Here is a 20,258-nt window from a genome sequence, read left to right on the forward strand (position 1 = left end):
ACTGAGTATTACCAGTAGGGAAGAGTTGGCCAGTATTTCTCTCCTAGCCTTACTTGGAGATGCTGGGGATTGAGTCTGGACCTTCTGCATGCAAGGCAGATGCTCTACCACTGAGCTACATTTTTCTGGTTTTTAATGGTTATCATTGGCGGGACCCAAAAAGTAATTCTCACAAGCCACCATGTTTGAATTCACAAGTTGCTCATTCGGTCTTTATAATTTTGAATACCTGTTCTTCACATACTTAGTATTGTTTACCAAGATGTAACTGGTATCTTTCTTGTACTTATAGAAAACATTTGAGTTTATGAGACATCCAAGAGAGACCTGGAATGAAGATGGAGAAGGTTCCGCTTTTCAGAAAGACAAGAGTCCTAGGGGACATGTGTTACTAGACAGGGACGGATTTGGTCTTGTGACTGAAGAAAAGTCAAACCAAGAGGCCATTGCTCCTTCAGTGTCGTCTATAAATGAGAATAAACCTGGAGAGGGAATCTCGGGGGTCACCAGAGACCAAGAACGAGATATCAGGGAAAATAAGGGGAGACTGAGCTCTTCACCTGATACGTTACCATCTGTGGAAGTGTCACCTTTTTTGATGCTAAACACCAGTGAAAAAGAACGGAGAAAACTAATAGAAACTAAAATTCTCTCCAAGGCGACATTGGGACCCCCTTCTGGAGAACTAGGTCATCCCCAACCAAAAAACAATAACAACAATTTAGAAATTGCAGAACAGGAGCCAGGAGCTATTTCAGCTGAACACCCCCGAGAGCTGATGCTGTTTGCCTTCAAGGTACACATAATAATATGGGTCTCTATTCTTCTTCAGAAAAGCCTCTCTGTATTCTCTGTTCTTTGTTGTCTGTGGAAGTTGAAGGTCTAAGCATGCAGAATATTATCTGATCTTGTTAAGCTGAATGTTAATTTTACTGGTAGATAAAGGGTAGGAATTTGCATTTGTTTTTAAGAGAGCTCAAGGTGGTACAAGAGACTCATTTTTGTGAGCACACTCATCACATTATAGTTTTTCTATTAAAGGGGTCCTTCAAGTCTTTCTAGTGTGTCTATTGGGACAGAAAAAAATACTCAGTACAGATGACAATGACTGCCATGTTGGCTGTTTGGCTAAGGATGTCAGAGAATCCCAATGGAACCAGACATGGGAGTGGAAATTGTCATTGTTTGCTTATTTGTCCCATGTACAGAAATCAGTATTATCCACTGTTGTTGTTTTCAGTCTGCAAATGATATTTAATTGATATCTCCCCACAACCATCACCATTTGCATTGTGTCTGCTTTGTATTGAAATGAATGGTGTGGAATAATGTAACTAATTATGTCAAATTGCACTACAATGAAGAGCAAGCCAAACAACATGGTTTTCATTCAAAGCAGAAATGCAGCAGAACGGTAACAGTGTTGCATGCGATGAACACGTGTCAGAATGGAAATCAATGCCTTCTCACAATCCTAGCTGCGGCTTAATCCCTTCCAAAATCCATCAGCTCTGGCCAACTGACAAGGCCAGTACCAAGAGTAGGGTTTTACAGCTCAGTCTATTGGTCAATTTCAGATGTGCTCATTCTTAAATCCATTCCATCCTATTTCTGTGTTAATCTGTGATCATTAATTTTTTAATCCACACAGATCTTTTTAAATTTAAGTACATATTTCAATGCATATTTTATGGCAAAATTATATTTGAATATGTATTGCATATTAATGTTTGCATTTATAAATGCATTTTATCCTGAGATGAACATTTAAACACATTTTGGTGGTTTTGAGGAGAGCAAAATCTGGAGATCTGTGAAATCCGAATGGTAATTAGGTTCTGATACGCTCATTACTTTGAGAGTTGCAAGGGAGGTCTGCAAATGGAATTAAATTCCTCAAGCATCCCTAACCAAGAGCAGACACTAAAATAAGGTAGCCTGATTACGATGCTGGTGTTACCAACTGCAAATCTGATGTGACAGTGTCAGAAGGAAACATTGGAGGAGATAATTTATTTTAGTCCCCTAAAAAGAAAGCAACTAATAAAACCATGTCACAGAGACAATCCCCTAGCCCTGCTATGCGAGTCTGGCAACAAGCTACTTCTCTTGTGTAAAAGGGGTTATTCTTGAAGAGAGTACAAAGTTAGCCTGCTTCTTGAATTACCTTCAGCTATCTGCAGGGGGGTGGGGAATGACCTATCCCTGGTCCAAAGGTGCTGTGTTGGCTACTTGTAGGCTACTTACTTTGAGGTTTTTGTGGTGTTCGTTTTCTTGTAAAACCCAACCTAGGAAGGCCATAGTTTTGGAACTGTTGCATTATACATGCCTTACGCTTAACGTTTTTATCACACACCCCCCCCCAAGAAAGTCTAATTTCTCTCGTAAGACTTCCTCTTGAGATTTTATACGCTGAAGAAATAAATCTTAGGTAATTTGTTCTGAATTTTTTTTTAAAGCATTGTGGGTATTTTATGCCAGCTGTGAAAGTGGTAAGATTTCTGCCACTGCTGGAAGTCTAATTTAGCCACCTTCTTGGATTGCTTCATTCATTTCACCAGACAAGGAGTGCCATTATCAAATGCATCCCTGCCAATAAAGCCCCAACCCTGTGCCAGTAAAAGAAAACCCAACCACATTAGGGAGAAAGGATCTAGCCCTACCTGCTCCTTGTTATACTAGTTTTCCAGATAGTGGTGCGTCCATCCTGTTACCTCTGGAGTCCCCCCACTTCATGCCACTGTATTCATAGCTATTGCCTTGGAAAGGGGAACCGTTGGCCCTCCAGAAGTTGATGGACTCAGGCACTCATCATTCCCAGCCAGCATAGCCCATGGGAGCTGGAATCCAACAGCATCTGAAAGGCCACTGATGCCCCCATCTCTGCTCTAGCCCTAGCAAATCTGTGGCTGAAGTGAGATTTGAACTGGGGAGCGTCCGTCTCAGAGCTCATAAACCTAGCCACTGTACTGATGTATTTCAGCATTTGACAGCGTTCCCCAACCTAGTTTCCTCCATGTGTTTTGGATCTCCCATCATCCCTGCTCATTGGGCCTGCTGTCAGGAGCAGTTGGAAGAACACCAGATTAGGGAAGTCTGCCATATGCAATAACTGTGTAATTGGATATCACGGTTGGGGAAGCTTAGGCCAAGGGGCCAAATGCAGCCCCTCAGCCCCCCCCCCCTGCATCCATGCTCCTTACCAATCCTGCTTCATACTGGACTTTGATAATGACACTGGCTTGTCTGGATGGAGGATCAAGAGGGTCGTGTGACTGTGTTTAGAAACTAGTCTACTGTACAAAGGTAAAGCTAACATCCATTGTTCTCCCCACTTTTGCCTCTGACCCTTCACCATTGGCAGGTGGCCCCTAGATGGTTGCCCAGGAGGGAATGTGGCCCTTGGGCTGAAAAGGTTTTGCCCACCCTTGCTTCTGAGTAAACATACAGGATTGCACTAGCTGTATTTGTTCATCTCCTCTGACAAAGTTCTGGGATCCAATGCGGTTTCTGTTGTCCTACTTTCTCCATCTCCTACTCTCTCCCAGGAGAGACAACGCTTGTTTCAGCCAGTAAATCTTTCTCGTCTTTGCCAAACCACGGTTAGTTAGCTCCAGTCTTACATTACAAATTAAATCGAAGGATCTGGCGACTGCCAAAAGCAAAATCTGCCCTGTTAGAGAAGCGCTAATCAGAGCTCCTTCACTCCTTTGAGGTTTATCATCCAGGAAACAGTGAAGAGAGCTCTTTTGAGATGGCGTGACAGACAAAGGGGATTATTACAATGGAAAATGCATTAGCTTTCAGCACTGAGACTGTTTGGATCAGAATGAAAGGATTGAATTTACATGTTTGTTGTAACTGTGATGCTAGTGAGATGTAATTGGCAGTCTTGTGTCGTCTTCAGAATGATATAGCAAATGCTATTATGGTCTGCCCTGAAACTGTCAGATTATAACAGAGATCCACAGCTCTAGTGTGGGAAAAAATAACAGCAACAACATCACACTCGTAAGAGTTCATATTATGAAAAACATGCTGTTCCTATTACCTTTTTCCACATGTGATTTGAGAACAAATATACAGAAACATAGCTGACGCCCCGTTGAGCAGCCTGGCAGCCTAGTTCAGATGAATAGGGCTTTATCTTTTCCGCAGGACAATCAGAAAGTGCCTTTTTCTTCTGTTTTAAAAGTTACAATACAAAAATGCAATTGAATCAGCCATAACACTGCTCATTGCTGTAGAGAAGAGCTGAAACCATGCTTAGATTCCGGCTTCAGATTGTCTATTACGAAAGAGCCATGATTAACTCTCAGCTGCCATAAATGGCACTTTCAATTTAACTGTTGTCTGCAGTTAAGCCTGGCAGGGGAATCAGCCATCTAAAGGGAGCAGGTAGGCAAGTTTCAGATCCTGGGTTATGTGGGAACCTGGGTTACTTAGTCCTAAGTACGATTAACACCACTACCAATGTAACAATTAAATGCAGTTGAATCCTCTAGGGACAATTTGTCCTCCAAAGTAAGGGATGGGAGAAAGAATGTGTAGTCCATATGGCCTGAGCTGGAGCAACCTGGAGCATCTATACATCAAGTAGGCTGGGGGAGAACAATAGGTCAGAATACCTAGTTCCTCCCAGAGTGAGGGAAAGTGAACATAGCTAAGCCTGGCAGAACAGCATACTCTATGGTTTTAAGCCCTTCATGTGTTAATTAGACCTAAGCATGTTAGTTATAGGTGGCTGATTATCTCACAATTCACACCCTGCCAAATAATACACAAATGGAACCACAGCCATCCTTTGAAATAATAACTTTTCCATATTTTGTAGTGCAATTCTCCAGCCAATCAAAGTATATAAAAATGAATATACTGGTATAAAGTGTGCATTGAACTGCGTCACTGAAAATAACAAAAATGTATTATATTAAGGGAAATTGCTTGCAAAGATGTGTGTATACATCAGAATTGAATGCAATAATGTATTATTAGAAGAAATTAGGATAAAGCTAACAGCCTTTCAAACTTAAACTTTATGGTGGCCCCATTCAACTGCAAACTGTTCTCCTTTCAGGACATTGAGAAGTGGAATCTAGACAAGGTACTACAGGACCTGGAGAAGCAAGGTGGCGATAGAAATTGTACAGTGGGAGCTGCTTTTTCTTCAGTGAACCATGGTGAATGTGCATCCATGAGAGCTGAAGTCAGATTGCAAAATTGAGTTCAAAAGTCATGCCAGATTTGAGTCCTATCCTCTCCAGTTTCCTGGCCAGTGGGCCAGATCCTTATTTCTCCACTCTGCCAGACCAAATCTGTAGATGGGCAGTGGGAATGTGCCTTGTTCCAGCAAAGGAACAACCAAGAGGTCACTTTAAGCTCCTGATTGTTCCTTTGAAGCCTTGCCCTTAGCTGACCCACAGTTGGGCATGGTTACTCCCAAGATGGCTTGCCAGGCCAAGTTTGGTCAGCAGGCTAGAGGCTTTTTACCCCATTGTGCAGGTTTACTCAGAAACAAGTCCCATTGTTTTAATGAAATCACTTCCAGGGAACTATACCAGGGATTGCAGCCTGTCTACAGCAGTGCTAGAGAACCTCTGTTCTGTCCATGGCCACGTTCCCTGGTGGTGTAATTTCCACCAGGGATGGGTAGAGTCACCATTTTGCGTGTGCATGCTCTCTCTCTTTTTTTCTGACATGCCCTTTCTTTCCTCCATCTCTTCCTCCTCGTCCAATGGGCTGCTGAGGAAGGGTCAGATTTTGCTAGAGATCTGACTGGATCAATTTTATAGGGCTTTTGAAGCACGGCAACTTTCCATTATTTTGAATGGATATGCTCTGAGAAGAACTTAATTGGGTACAGCTCATTATTGGAAAGTTGTTCGTTGCGCCTGCATTTGGGCACCTCTTAAGATACTATAGTCAAATTTGGCATGGTGATTCCCAAGATCAAGGAGCAGGTTTTTTTCTCTATGTTTGGATACAGTTGGAAGCCAATTGGAATCAAGATGGCAGACGGAACCTTTCAAAACCGCATTGATGTTTTGGTTTCTTAGAATTCTCCATGAACGCTAGGAAAGTTATGGGAGTCCAAAGGGCAGGAGTAGGGGGACAAAATCCTAAAAGACAGATTGTAGTGAAGTGAGGGGCAGGCAAGGATGCAAAAGAACTGGGTCTGAGGAAGAATAGCCTGACAGAGAGCAGTGGAGCGGTGTTGGCTACCTGGCCTGACAGCATCATATTGAAGACTGGGGTTTGACCTGTCTAATTATTATTTTTATTACTTTTTATTATTTCTACCCCACCCATCTGGATGGGTTTCCCCAGCAACACTGGGTGGCTTCCAACAAAAGATTAAAAATACATTAAAACATCAGTCATTAAAAACTTCCCATTTAGATGTCTTCTAAATGTCATATACGGTAGTTGTTTATTTCTTTGACACCTGATGGGAGGGTGTTCCACAGGGCGGGCGCCACTACCGAGAAGGCCCTCTGCCTGCTTCCCTGTAACTTCATGTCTCGTAGTGAGGGAACCCCTAGAAGGCCCTCGCCACTGGACCTTAGTGTCTGGGTTGAACAGTAGGGGTGGAGACACACCTTCAAGTATACTTGTATACCTTCAGGACCTTGTATACCTCCTATAAAATCTGGGAAGCAGGCACATGCCCCAAAGGGCTTGGAGTGCCCTGAAAAACCTCACAGAAAAGCGGCCCACCAACTGACAAAGGCCTCTCCCTCTGCCTCCAAAATGCCCCAGGCCATAGGAGCTACCATCTGTCAGATTGCAGCTTTCCCTTCATCCCCAAAGCCCCTCCAACTTGGGTAATGGATTTATACTGCTTCTGCACACTTGTATCTCCCCCATCTACATCTTGCATTGCTCTTCCCAGCCTTTTGCATTCAGCCAGACTTGAGGTTCTGCCAGAGAACTAACTGATTGCAATAGATTCCAACCTCCCTGTGCATTGTCCCCCACCCCTCGCCCCCTGGCCAGGCTTCCGTGTGCACCTCTCTTGGTGGTCTGGCACTTCACTTTTGGGAAGCCTGATTTAATTTCTAGTTTTCTTGAATAAAGACATCGCTCACTTTACCATCCCTCCCATTCGTGTCCTTTGGGGAAATCATAACGATGCTAACATTGAAATTCTTTCCGGCAGCTGGACTGAGTGTTTCTCTTCTTTATTTCACCTTCAGAAGCTGTCAGGGCTCAGTCACAAACAAGGCTCATGGGAAAGCTAGAAGAGCTATGCCTCAAGCAGTCAAGGGCATTTTTCTCACACCACAGGAGGTGCCTTGCCAAGTTTCCCAACTTCAGTGAGTGCCAGGGAGATGGGAGGTAGGTCCTCAAGGCTTTAAGAATTCAGTTTTGTACACACCTGACGTCAATGCTTATGATAAAGACTTCCAACAAAAGAAAGGGTAGTTTCCAGGACTGGGCCAAGGATGTAAGGCTGGTTTAATTGTCATAGCATCTCCTGCCCCCAATAAGACCTCTTAAAATTATGCATTTTCTTCTTCTTAGCCTCTGCAAAGTACTGCAGTTCCTGGCACTCCTTGTGTAGGAGCAATGTCAATTAAACCATTTTGAAATTGGTTTAAATTTGTAGCGTAGACATGCCTGTCGTGGACAAAATGCAACAGGAGATGCTTTCATTTCTAGAACATTATACAACAGACTTTTTGTTATGTTTATAAATTCTTTTAACAAAATTTATTTTGTGCCTTACTTTGTGATGGTGGATAATCCACTGACACAATGATTTGTATTCCCAAGAGATGTACCCACCCTGGCATCATGGACGAACGGCCAAAGCCTTCCTCCAATTGAACTGCAACGTTTTCCAGAGCCGCCAACGGTATATATTGATCTAAGGGACACAACATCTCAGAGGTCTGAGTCGTTGGCTGATGAGCAGCAAAGGTAATTGCCAGCATGTTAACATCTGTGGGATCAGAGGCAGCGAAGAAGCAAACACCACCCTTGTAGTGTGAGAACTAACATCATCGTATGGGATGTTTTAATCCATCCTAGGGCTTAGCAACAACTGAAGGCGGAGGAGCTGCAGTAGCCACCTCATGAGACCAGTACTGTATTCCGGGAGCACGTAGCTCAATGGCAGGACACATGCTTAGGTGGTTGAACTGGTGTGGAGAACCTCTGGCTCTCAGATTTTGCTAAACTACAGCTCCATCATCCTGGCCCTTGACCATGCTTGCTGGCACTGAATGGAGCAGTAGTTCAGCAATATCTGAAGGGCCAGAGGTTCCCCCATGACTGCTGAAGAAGGTCTCAAGTGTAATGGAATCACTATTGAAAAGGATGAGGTAGAGATTATGGGAAAGACACATTCCTGAGTCCTCTGTGGCATCTGGAGTAGATAGGGATGGACAAATCTCAGTTTTTGTTTCTCTCTGCTTTTCCTTTTCCCAGTCTTACATTTAGTCCTCCATGTTTCCACATTGGTTTGTGATTGATTGATTGATTGATTTCTTTAAAAGTCCTCATGAAAACTCACCAGCATTTTGGTGCAAATTTTGTCCTAGTAGACACGTGTTTGTATGCAATTTTGCCTAAAAAGCACATATTTGTAGAGCAATTTTCTCTAATATAAGGCATTTTTGTATGTTTTCCCCCCTCACCGATGTGTGCATCTTTGTGCTTTATGCCTTTTTGTGCGCACTGCTTGGCTGGAGAACAGCACTGCGAAATTTTGAAAAGTTTGAATTTTGAAGGATGGTTGTGTTTTGGTTTGCATGATGTTTCACAGAGTGCAAATTAGGTAGGTTCACATTTGAATGTGAACCAAATCAAATCTCTCCTATTGTTCCTCCGTTGGTCTGACTTGGCACAAGGCAGCTTCTTAGGTCCTTTTCCAGCTTGGCGGGGCCTCTTTTCCTTCTCATTAGACACATGTCCGATGGAGCCAGACCTTTGATTTCCAGTGGAAGAATTGTGTGGGAAATACCAGGACTGTCAGCAGTAATCAGTATAAATGGTAGGTTAATGAATTAGAGCTATTGTTGGTCAGCTAGCAGGGCTCATTTTGATCAGCAGGGCTGCAAGTCAAGGGGATATTGAGTTGGTTCTGGCATTTTGCTGGAATGAAAAAGAGAGAGAGAGAGAGAGAGAGTAAGGATGGCCTTTTCTTCTGGAGATGAGGAGTAGCTTGTGCATGTTATTGTACACTTTCTTCTCTTTTGCAGAAAGCTACCTATATTGTGAGAGTCTGACACCATGAAAATGCATTTAAACTGAACTGACTTTATCAAGCAACATCGTTATTTTAACTGGTTGGCAGTCCCGGAAAACACCATTCACAAATCTGGGCTGGGGGCTGGGCTTCTCTCAGCTCTTTGAGGGAAATGGGGATCTCTTAACAACTCTCAGCACCCTGAACAAACTATAGTTCCCACAATTCTTGGGGGCGGGGGAGCCATAACTGTTTATAGTAGTATTATAGTGTGTTAAATGTATGGTGTGGATAAGGCCAAAGGTTGGTTGTGCTGAGACTATGCACACTTAATTAGGGATTTCCGTAGTCTGAGGACTTCCATATAAAAAGGCCCTGTGTCTTGTGCCTGCCAAGTGAATCATCCTTACAAGCAGGCATACAAGTCCAGGTTCTGAAGTAAGTCCTGAGCACTCGAAGCACACCTGCTTTGCATGCAGAAGGTCTCAGGTTCAACACCCAGTGTCTACGGCAGGTGTGGGGGACACCCACCCTCCACAATGTTGCTGAACTAACTGCAACTCCCATCAGCCCCAGCAAGCATGGCCAATGGCCAGGGATGATGGGAGTTGTAGTTCCACAACATCTGATCTTCAGGTAGGGTTGGGAAAGACTCCTGCCTGAAACTCTAGGAAGCTGCTGCCAGTCATTGTAGACAGTACTGACCAAGATGGACCAGTCATCTGTGACTTGGTATATGGCAGCTTGCTGTAAATATATTCTTCCTTTCTGTGAGAGGCCCATGTCATACAAAGGCTATGTTTTGCTCATAAAGTTGTATCCACCATAACTCAAGCTTAACTGAGAAATGATGGGTATTTCCCCCCCTTTAGACAGCCAGTTTTGTTGAATCATCTTGTGCCAGGGCTGGGGAAGCTATGACTCTATGTTGTTGGACTCCAGCTCTCAGCATTCCCTGGTAATTGGCCCTGTTTAGTGGGTTTGATGGGAGTTCATACCCATCAACATCTGGAAGGCCACAGCTTCCCCATCCCTGTCTTATGTCCACATACTGCAGTTCTGTTGATCTTTGTATTTAATATGGCAATATGAATTCAATTCAGATTCCCCTGTCACACTCCATCTCATGACCAAGGCTGATTTTAAGAAAACGCAAACTGGGAAACCAGTTTTTATTGTCTCTGAAATAGCAGGATTGGTTCTTAAATGCACTAGTGCTGGATGATGCCTCTCTGTGAATTCTGGGAACACAGTACTGAACCATTCTGACAGAGGATCTCAGGGGAGCTGCTGATTTGTTTTCTCCTTGAGATTGAAGGATTCCCAGCACCAGAATAGTAAAGGGAGATAAAAAAGGCCCAAGGGCAATATTAATCAAGAGTTAGGAGGAGCTTACTGTAGACCATGGGCAAACTGGCTTAATTACATTGCCTGTTATCATAAGCCATAAATATAAAGTAGTCATTCATGCAATTGCCTGTAATATTCTGTGGGTAAAAATAAAACAAAATTGCAAGGCAGCTCTTCTAACTATTAAAAACTGAGTTCTGAGCATGAAAGGGCACACAATATTCCTTTGTAGTTCCGACTACATCAGATTGTGCGGAAGAACCCTTTTAGAGGTATGCGGAAGCAATGCTGTTCACTTCATTATGTGTGCTGTTTTCAGAAGTGAGTTTTAAGTACATCAAGTCCAAAAGTGGCCCTCCAGACTTCTCTGTCCAGCCCTCAGGACACATTCCAGGCCACAACTCCTTGCCCCCAGGCCACTTCTGAAACTGGATGTACTCCACCCTTCCTCAAGTGCTTCTGCCTTCCTGGAATGTGTCCTTGAGCTGCAATACTGCTTCTTGCATATCTAGATGGATGATCCAGAGGGTGTGTGTGTGTGTGTAGGGGTAAAATAAACCCATGGCATTTGTGTGGCTGGAATGCAACCTTCCACATAAAGGCAAGGGTTACAAGATTGTTGTTCTCCTCACTTTTGCCTCTGGCTTAATCCATCATTGACATGTGGCCCCCCAGGAGTTTGCCCACAAGGGAATGTGGCCCTCAGACTAAAGAAAGCTTCTCCACCAGTGACCAGTGGCCTATGCTAAATAGCAAAACAACAACAAACCTATGGTTACGTGAAACATACTCAGTAAACACACAAGACGTAACCGGCTGTACTTTTGAATAAATAAAGTATACTATTCATTGTATCAAATTGTAGATTTCCACAGAAGTCTCATAAAGTTCAAGAAAAAAAACAAGAACCAGTGGATCAGTTCATTTTCTAGTTAGTTCATGCATAAGGTGCATACATGTATAAGTGTCTATTCCACCTGTCTGTTCATAAGAGTCCAATAATCCACATGAAGGGTTGTTACAGTTCCACAGAATCCTTTCACAGAGTCTCAGACAAGGATTTCTGGATTTTTAGCCTTGTTTCGCCATCCTAGGCTTCATCAGTAGAACAGGCATATGTAATATTACAGGGTAGTGGATCTTATAGCATAGTAGTGGTTGCCTTCCCCTGTCTTCCCACTGAGCAACGCCCCCCCCCAATGTTTCCCGGATATCTGCTGCAGAAACGCCTCTTCAACTCCCAGTTTGCATTGAACTTGTTACCAACAATATCTGGTGGCATGAACGCTCTGATCCAGTCTTTGGGTATTGTGATAGAGAACGGGAGCAATCAGTAATGAAGCATTAATGGGATTTCTCATTCACTTTGTAGCTCGAGCGGCAGCTCCACAGATGAGGAGGAGGAGGAGGAAATGGAAGTGACAGACCGAGAGAAAGTGGAAGAGGGGATGAAAGAGTTTCCCCAGCCATCACGGTACAGAATAAAGACATCCCACATTTCCATGAACTGCTAACGTGACAAGAATTAGATGCCTTTCCAGAGCCAGGCCTCTTGTGCAGTCACAAGGAAGACCAACTGACACAGAGCTTTACAGGCGCTGCTAAATTGGCTTTTAAAAACTGAACACTAAAGGCCTTTTCACAGATTATCTGGCACCAAACTCAGGTTTGCCAACTGCACTGCAGCTGATCTGGGCTCTTTTGTGAGTGTTCCTGTATGAAACAGGTTTCCTATGCTGCCCTTCCTCCTGAAGGAGCTCAGGGTGGCAAACACATCAATAATGGAAAATATTTTTTAAAGCATTCTAAAAATGGTGGAAAACATTCTCTCAAGCAGTGATCTCAGGGTTGCCAGGAACAGTGTGTTTTGGAGGAGTGCCTTGAGTGAACTGTGTCGTTCAGCCATCAGAGCCCTGGGCAAATAGGAGTGTTTTTAAATTCCTCCTTGAAGTCACTAATGAGGGAGACAGATGAGCTTCATTAGGGAAGGCATTCCACAAATGAGGAACTGCCACAGGTCAACAGCAACTGGGCAAAGTGTCTTCAGGTATGCTGCTAAAAGTGTTGCTGGCCCTGAGAAGCTCATGAATCTGAATTCTCTGCTCTCTCTCTCACGAGATCATAGCAAAAGCACAGCCCTTCAGCTGTATTACAGTGGGATTCCTTCCTTTCATAATGATCTTGTGTGATCACGGCTGAGAGAAATAGAGCCAAAACATACAAAACTGCCCTACGATGATTGAGCATGCTCAGTAGCTACAGAATGTGGGCATCTCTTGGAAAAGAAGGCTGGGGGTGGATGGGAGCAGAATATCTCCTTTCATCCCCTTACAGCTTATAATATCCCTAGGGGAGGGCATGGTTGTCAGCTGGAAACTTGAACAGCAGCATTCCTGTTAGACGGTGAGGATAGACTGCAACATTTTGTTTCAGCTCCCAGGTCTTCATTACCCTGCTTGACATCTTGCACTCATTTGTGTAGTAGTAGTAGTAGTAGTAGTAGTAGTAATAATAATAATAATAATAATAATAATACCGTTCGCCACTTACATACCCAAATGGCTTCTAAGTGGTTTACAAGTGTTGTTGTTGTTGTTATTATTATTATTATTATTATTATTATTATTTCAATGTATATACCACCCTTTATCAAAAGAACCCAGGGAGGCGTACAGCATTAGGAACACATTTTATTCTTGCATTGCAGGGGGTTGAACTAGGTGATGGTCCCTTCCAACTCTACAATTCTATGATTCTACAGTGCATAATGATCAAAACATTATGATCAAAACATAATACAAAGCACAATGATAAAATAATCATAATAACAGTCCCCTCACCTTTAACTGGCCATAGATTCTTTAATGGCCAAAAGTAAAGAGAAATGTTTTTGCCTGGCACCTAAAGGCATGCAATAATGGTGCCTTTCTGGGAAGAACATTCCCCAGAAAGGGAGCTACCACAGAAAAGGCTCATTCTTGTGTTGCCACCCTCCGAACTCTCGGGGGGGGGGGGGACATAAAGAAGGACCTCAGAGGACAAGTGCAGGGTGCAGATCAGTTTGTATGGGGAGAGGCAGTCCTTAAGGTATTGAGGTCCTGAGCCATGGAAGGCTTCATAGGTCAACACCAGCACTTTGAATTGGGGCTGGAAACTAATTGCCAGCCAGTGCAGTCAGGATTGGTGTTACATGCTCAAAACATCTTGTTTTGGTGAGCATGAAATCAATTTTAAAACCCAGACATAATTTAAATACAAAATAAAGCAATTCCATGAGAACATTAAAAACATCCAGAATTAATTTGTGTTTTTTTTTGTTTGTTTTTTACAGAAGCCTGTTTAAAATCATGACAATTAAAGCAATTCAAAGAACAATTGGGTCAAGAAGTTCAGGTTCAGAAAGTTGCCTGAACAAGTGCATCTTCAAAAGCTGGTGGTATGCCAATATGGAGAGTATGTCAACAGAGAGGGCATTCTATAATGCTCCTGCTGCCAGTGGTAGAGCCCTCCTCTGTGTTTCCACAAGCTAATAATGACCAGGCTGGGTAACTGGGTTCAATTTGCTGATCTTAATGCCCTGACCATGCAGTGAGGCAGAAAACGGTTCAAACCAACTCCCACGGAGTTAGGATCTTTTAGGTAAGGCTTGACTGAGCAGCTCTTTTGCTTTCATTCACAGCAAGGGTTGCACTGCGAAAAGCTTTCTGCTGCAGCAGCTCCGCTACTTTCGCAAGATATCTCAGTCTTCATCTGTTGCCCAGGACAAGGGAAAGTGCCAGACTATCAAGAGCTCAGAAGAAAATGACCAGCTGGGAGTCAGGAGAAGACAGAGCCTAAAACTGAGGAGACCCACCTCCAGGGGGTCAGGGAATTCAGAATCTAGTGCAAGAAGCTTCCCCGCTCTGGATCTTAACAGTGTGGCGAGGAGCTCAAGAGAACTCAAGGAAGAAACCAAGAAAGGGTCAAACAGAGAGACACCTCAAGACTCTACAGACAAAGACACAGGATACCCAAGGTAGCCTGGAATATTCTTTAGATATCAGCTGTATTTACAGTATATCTCGCCTTCCCTTCAAGGAAATTAGGTTGACCTACATGACTCCTTAATCCTCACAACGACCCTGTGAGGTAGATTAGCCTGAAAGAGAGTGAATGCCTAAGGTCACCCAGAAAGCTTCATGACTGAGTGGAGGTTTGAACCTGGCCTTTTCACCCTGGACCTGCTCCTTTTATAATACGAATAAAAATTGTATAAACACAAAAACCATGTTGACATCATAACACAACTGACAAAAAACCCCCAAAGTTAACTACTGTTTTATCATACACTAAAAATCTTCAACAAAATAGCCTCACTTTTAGTCAATGAAAAAGAATACAAAATTAAATATTGTTTTAATCCTTTAAAGGTTATTTACAATTATAAATTCAATCTGGCTTCAAAGCACTCTCAACAACCGCCCTGTGATCTTAGGATGGGTAGTATATAAATTTAATAAACAACAACAACAACGAGTCTGGGTTCATATTTCCCTGTATCTTATTCCCCTAGTAGAGAATAAAGCTGATCAATTTTTCAGCAAAACGGTCATAATCCTGCCTGCCTTCTCTCAATTCTGATGATATTGGTTTGTTTGACCATGCAAGCTGCGTCCCATGCTTTATTTAGCCAGTTGTCCAGTATGAGGATTCTGGGAATTCTTCCAATTATAAGCAATTTTCATACAAATAGCACTCAGCAGATAAAGGACCATCTCTCTATACTTTGGGCCTGATGCGTTAACAATCAAATAACACCAGCTCAGAACAGTAGATGATGGTCATTTCGTCTAATGTGTAATAAGAAGTGTACCCTAGTCAGTGGCATATGGGACACAGGGATTGGGGGCAGCTAAGGAAAGCCTAGCTTGGGAAATAAGAAAAAGGAGATGGGTTGAATGAAAGTGAAATTAGGATTGTTTCTGTGTTCAATAAATCACGGTCAAAATCCAAAACATGATCCAGAGACTAGGAGGGCCCTTCAAGGAGCTTTTCAGCCTTGGTTCCAAGAGATGCTGCCTGTTCCTCGAGGCCCTCGAGTGGCGAAGTATCTGGCTTGTCCCTTGAAGACACAGTGTATGGCACCAGGTCAGGGCCAGGTATGACACTGGAAGAACGTAGGATGAGCCAGCTGGATTAGACCAAAGGCCGATGTAGTCCAACATCCTGGTTTTTCACAGTGGTCAGCTAGATGCCCATGGGAATCTCAAAAGCACAGGACTTGAGTTCAGCAGCTCTCTCTTCACTTGTGAGTCCCAGCAACTGACATTAAGTGGCATACGGCCTCTAACAGTGGAGGTAAAACATAGTCATCATGGCTAGTAGCCATTGATAGCTTTGTTTTCTATGAATTTGTTTCATCTTCTCTTGAAGCCAACCAAGTGGTTGTGGGAGGTGGCAAGGTCACCATGTAACCGGAATAAAAATGCAACATGATGTCCCTCTCCTTGCATTTTGTAGGACAGAAGAAAGCCAAAAAGAAAAGCAGGCAGAAGAGAAGCACAGGAAACAGAGGCTCAAGGAGCAGCTGGAAAACTTAAAACCTCAGCATTCCACCACTGGAAAGCAGCCCATGGCAGAACAGACCCCCGTCTTATTCCATACGGTCAGTAGCACAGAATAGCCAGAGAGCAGCCTTCTTCTCAAAGGGATCTCGTGCTTCCTTCCAAACCTGGTTATCTTCTGGCTGGGTTTATTTCAAGCCAAAGCTTTGGGCATGCTACTGCCAGTCTGAGGAGAGTTTTCCCAATGTGGGTAGTGTCAGACTCTGTCAGCAAAGTGGCAAGAAGTGTTGCGCTAGAGTTTACTTAGGGAAGAGATTTATCAAACCGCCTTTTGACCACAGAAATTGGTCTCCTTGAAGGTATATGAAACAGTATTTGAAGGAAGCAACCTGTGGCCCTTCGGATGTGCTTGGCCAGGAGCAAGTTGATCAGAGAGCAAGATACAAGAAGTATCCAATAGACAAGACTGTGGTCTAGTTCTCATTGAGGCAGTAAACTATAGTTTGATCTATACCACTTCAGACAGAAGGTGGGGGCTCTCATAACTGAATGCTCCTCTGTACAAACAATTCCATGCTTGTAATAAAATCAGTATGTCAGGGAACAGGGTTCTAAGCCTAAACTTCTTCACAGCATGGTCATTTTCCAGGTTTGTTTATTTTCTGGAGGAGCATTTAGTTATGTGACACATATGCACACTACTGTCAGAAGTTGTCCCCTGGTTTACCACTAGGCCAAAGTCATAATCTTCAGGACTACGGACAGCTCCCAAATGGTAACCAGTTGCTTCAATAAAGTACAAAGCTAAAATTGTGAGATCTCAATTGGCTGCTCAAATATTCTGCCCTGGGGCTCTCTATATCTTGGGTTGCATCCAATGTTAGTCCTACTGAGAGTAGACGCACTGAAATTAATGAGCAAGACTAACTTGGGTTCATTAATTTCAGTGGGCCTGTCCCCAGCAGGAGCCTTACAATATCCCTCCCAGCTCTGAAGAGCAGGTTTCTGGAGTGGAATGAGACATCTTGGGCAGTTAGCAGGACAACTCATCAAGTGGTTTAGGCTAGTAGTCTCCCATCTTTTCAGACTCAGGACCAACCTTTAACGTAAACACGCATTTAGGGGTCCCTTTCCTATTTTTTTTAAACCAAATATTTGCATGGTGGTAATGCTGCTGTCATGATCCACCTTGGACCAGGCTGTGACTTACATAGTACAGGGTCCCTAGCCACTGGTTGAAGGCTATCCACTCACTGACTTCTAGATCTGCCATTCACTCCTCTTTGCCAGCCAGGGCTTCATCTGAATCTTGGAACATGCCATTGCTTTGGGTCAGCTTTCACCTTTAGGTCTCCGAGTTGTTCTTTAGACCAGGGTCATGTCAGCTGTAACCAAGTAGGAGCATTGCATGTTCAGGCTGAAAAGTGCCTGTTCTCTTGTTGACCCAAAGAGAAGAAAAGAATGAGCTGTTGAGTCTACAATCTCACACTCTCTGATATTTTACATCTATCTTCATTCAGTTTCCCTTTCTCTGCAGTTCTGTCATTTATCAAGATCATTTCATATTCAACCGTATCCTACAGAGTCTTATTTTTTATTTTAGCAGCCCTCCACAGGTTTGTGTCATCTGCAAATCTGATCAGTAGACTCGATTCTTCTGTATAAATCAATAATAAAAAGAGAACTCTTTCACTTACAGCTCACTTCACAATACACCGTTAGCACAGTGGCAGGTTCTGAAGAGCTCCACGCAGCTTGCAATCCACGCATGCCTCTTCTGTCTGACAGCTCCTTATTCTTCATAAACATCTGCTAATAAAACATTTAGAAAGGGAAGAGGCAGTGGCATCACTGGTCCACATGCAGCTGTCCTTTTCAAGACAGGTCTGACAGCCGTGCTTTCTGCGTCTCAGATTGGAATATTCTTCCCTTCCTCTTTTTGATTCATGCACAGATTGAAGAATTAAATTGTTTTGACATGTGAAACCAAAGCAGTTATAATTTGGCAGCTGTGTCCTTAGAGATTTGGAAAGGAGCATGACTAAGAGAAATATAAATAAATTTTGAGGCACCACATTTCCACAGTGCCCCTTTTTTCAAGTTGATTATCGGATGTGCCGTTTTTGGGCAGGCCTAACCATACGTTCACCTCGCCTCATCCGTGACTGGGTCTTCTGTTTCTTGCCCTCCCAATCCATCTTTCTGATCTGGTTTCTGACAAACAGTCCATTCTCAGCCCCATTTTTTACCTTTTGCCTGCTGGCTACTTCTCTGTCTACATAAAAAACCAACCACAGGGCTGTTTACATTAGTCCAAAGACTAAGTCTTAAGGGATGGAGCTGTGGTTCAATGGTAGAGCATCTGCTTTGCATACAGAAGGTCCTATGGTACAGCAGGGAGATAATCCTGCCTAAAATCCTAGAGAGCCACTGCCAGTCAGTGCAGACAGTACTAAGCTAGATAGACTAATGGTCTGACTTAGTATAAGGCAGGTTCCCATGATTCCTGGGCTGAAGTGTTAAGGTGGCCATGGGGCTTTATTTACAGATGACAGTCCTCTTATTTGAAGGGCTGCCTGGTCCTAGTTTGATTTAAAGATAAAGAACCATCAGAAGGGACAGCAGGAGGGGCCTTGAAGTTGCCAGTCCCCAGGAAGACTGAGCTGTGGTGACATATATCATGTTTCTGTTTAAATTATATTTCTGAATTTGAATGTGTACATATAAATTAACATATGCACAACTTATGCCAATCCTTGATCTCTTTGGTCCTCTTTTTGGTGTGGAAATTGGTCACGCTGTAATGTGCTTGGCCCAGAGTTTTTCTCTCGTTTTGGGAGGTTGGTGGGTAGGGATGGGTCAGAAGGACATGCCAAATAACATCATTATTTCATAGTGGATGATAAAATATATATTTGGGGGGTGGGGACAGTGGAGGCAGCCATTTATGTATTTATTTACTTATCAGCAATGCCCCTAGGAATTAAGCAAATGCCATTGGGGGTGATACAGTTGCAATCTTTCTTGGAATGATGCAATCAGTCCTGATGATTGATCATTTCTTGAAGGTTATCTATCAAAATCACCATGATTTCTTGATGATTATTTATCGGAATCACCATGATTGGAAGCAGCATCATTGTGGGGGTTTTTTTTTAACCAATGCAATCCTGATGACACAACCATGATACAACAATTCTCTTGGGGCTGATGCAGAGTAACGATGGAACATCAGTGACTATTGAGTCATTTCGTCGATTTCTTTGCCACTGGGTTGCTCTTTGTGACTTTGCCCCCTCTTGATAGGGGTAGTGGAGCTTTACAGAGGGTTTTCAAAACAAAACTGGAACCCCCTACCACATTTTCTCAAAATGGTGATTACTTCCTCCCATTTTTGAAATTAAATTATTTTTATTGTTCTCTCCACCCACTTGAAAATGGATGAAAAATTTCCCTCGCCCTTTTGCAAGCGAAAAATGTTCCTGCAAGAGTCGAAGTGGAGAGGAATGTTTGGCCCAGCTGGCCTTTGGACTACTCCTTTTAGGAACACAGGAATCTGTCTTATACAGAGTCAGACCATTGGTCCATCTAGCTCAGTATTGTCTCTACACTGAATGGCAGCGGCTTTCCAAGATTTCAGGAAGAGCACTATCCCAGCCATATCTGGAGATGTTGAGGATTGAACCTATCACCTACTGCATGCAAAGCTGATGCTCTGTTGTGTCAAGGCCAGAGCAGTGAATCATGTAGGCAACCTCTACCCTGAGGAAGAGCTTTGTGCTCCCAAGGGAGGCTTAAATTATTTCCTTTATTTCTCAAGGTTGCCTCGTGGTTCTTTTATGTCATTCTAGTGTGGCCTGGCATGTAGATTAGGAGTGACTCCCCTAGACCTGGAATACTGTAATCTTGCTGGTCGTTCATAATACATCTCAGTAATTGAGTTGAATGGTAATTACACCGGAGGAGCTTAGAAGCCCTTCACTGCCTAATGAAGGTGCTTAGAAAGTAACACTCTTCTTCTTGTTCAAAAAAAATAAAATAAAAATAAAAGTACATTAGCAATTACATTAATGGTCTCGGCTCATTTAGTGCCAGGAGGGAAATCTAGACATTGTGCGCTCTCTCTATCCTTAGCTCACCCCTCTGCGCTGCCTATAGGGAGGCAGAGCCCT

The 20,258-nt window shown here is 43.2% G+C and overlaps 1 protein-coding gene across 5 annotated transcripts in view; it reads left to right on the top strand.

Moving 5' to 3' along the window:
* DNAAF8 (dynein axonemal assembly factor 8) overlaps positions 1-20,258 on the top strand; it is an 88,630-nt gene that overhangs the window by 3,173 nt on the left and 65,199 nt on the right. For all 5 annotated transcript variants that reach the window (XM_080981914.1, XM_080981912.1, XM_080981915.1 and 2 more), the window contains exons 4-10: positions 293-796; positions 5,078-5,180; positions 7,197-7,338; positions 7,777-7,923; positions 11,916-12,017; positions 14,223-14,558; positions 16,043-16,187. In XM_080981914.1, the coding sequence (XP_080838040.1) occupies positions 293-796; positions 5,078-5,180; positions 7,197-7,338; positions 7,777-7,923; positions 11,916-12,017; positions 14,223-14,558; positions 16,043-16,187 (1,479 nt within the window). The remainder of the gene's footprint in view (positions 1-292; positions 797-5,077; positions 5,181-7,196; positions 7,339-7,776; positions 7,924-11,915; positions 12,018-14,222; positions 14,559-16,042; positions 16,188-20,258) is intronic.

This window comes from Podarcis pityusensis (assembly GCF_964106645.2).
Source record: "Podarcis pityusensis genome assembly, chromosome: 14".
Classification (NCBI taxonomy): domain Eukaryota; kingdom Metazoa; phylum Chordata; class Lepidosauria; order Squamata; family Lacertidae; genus Podarcis; species Podarcis pityusensis.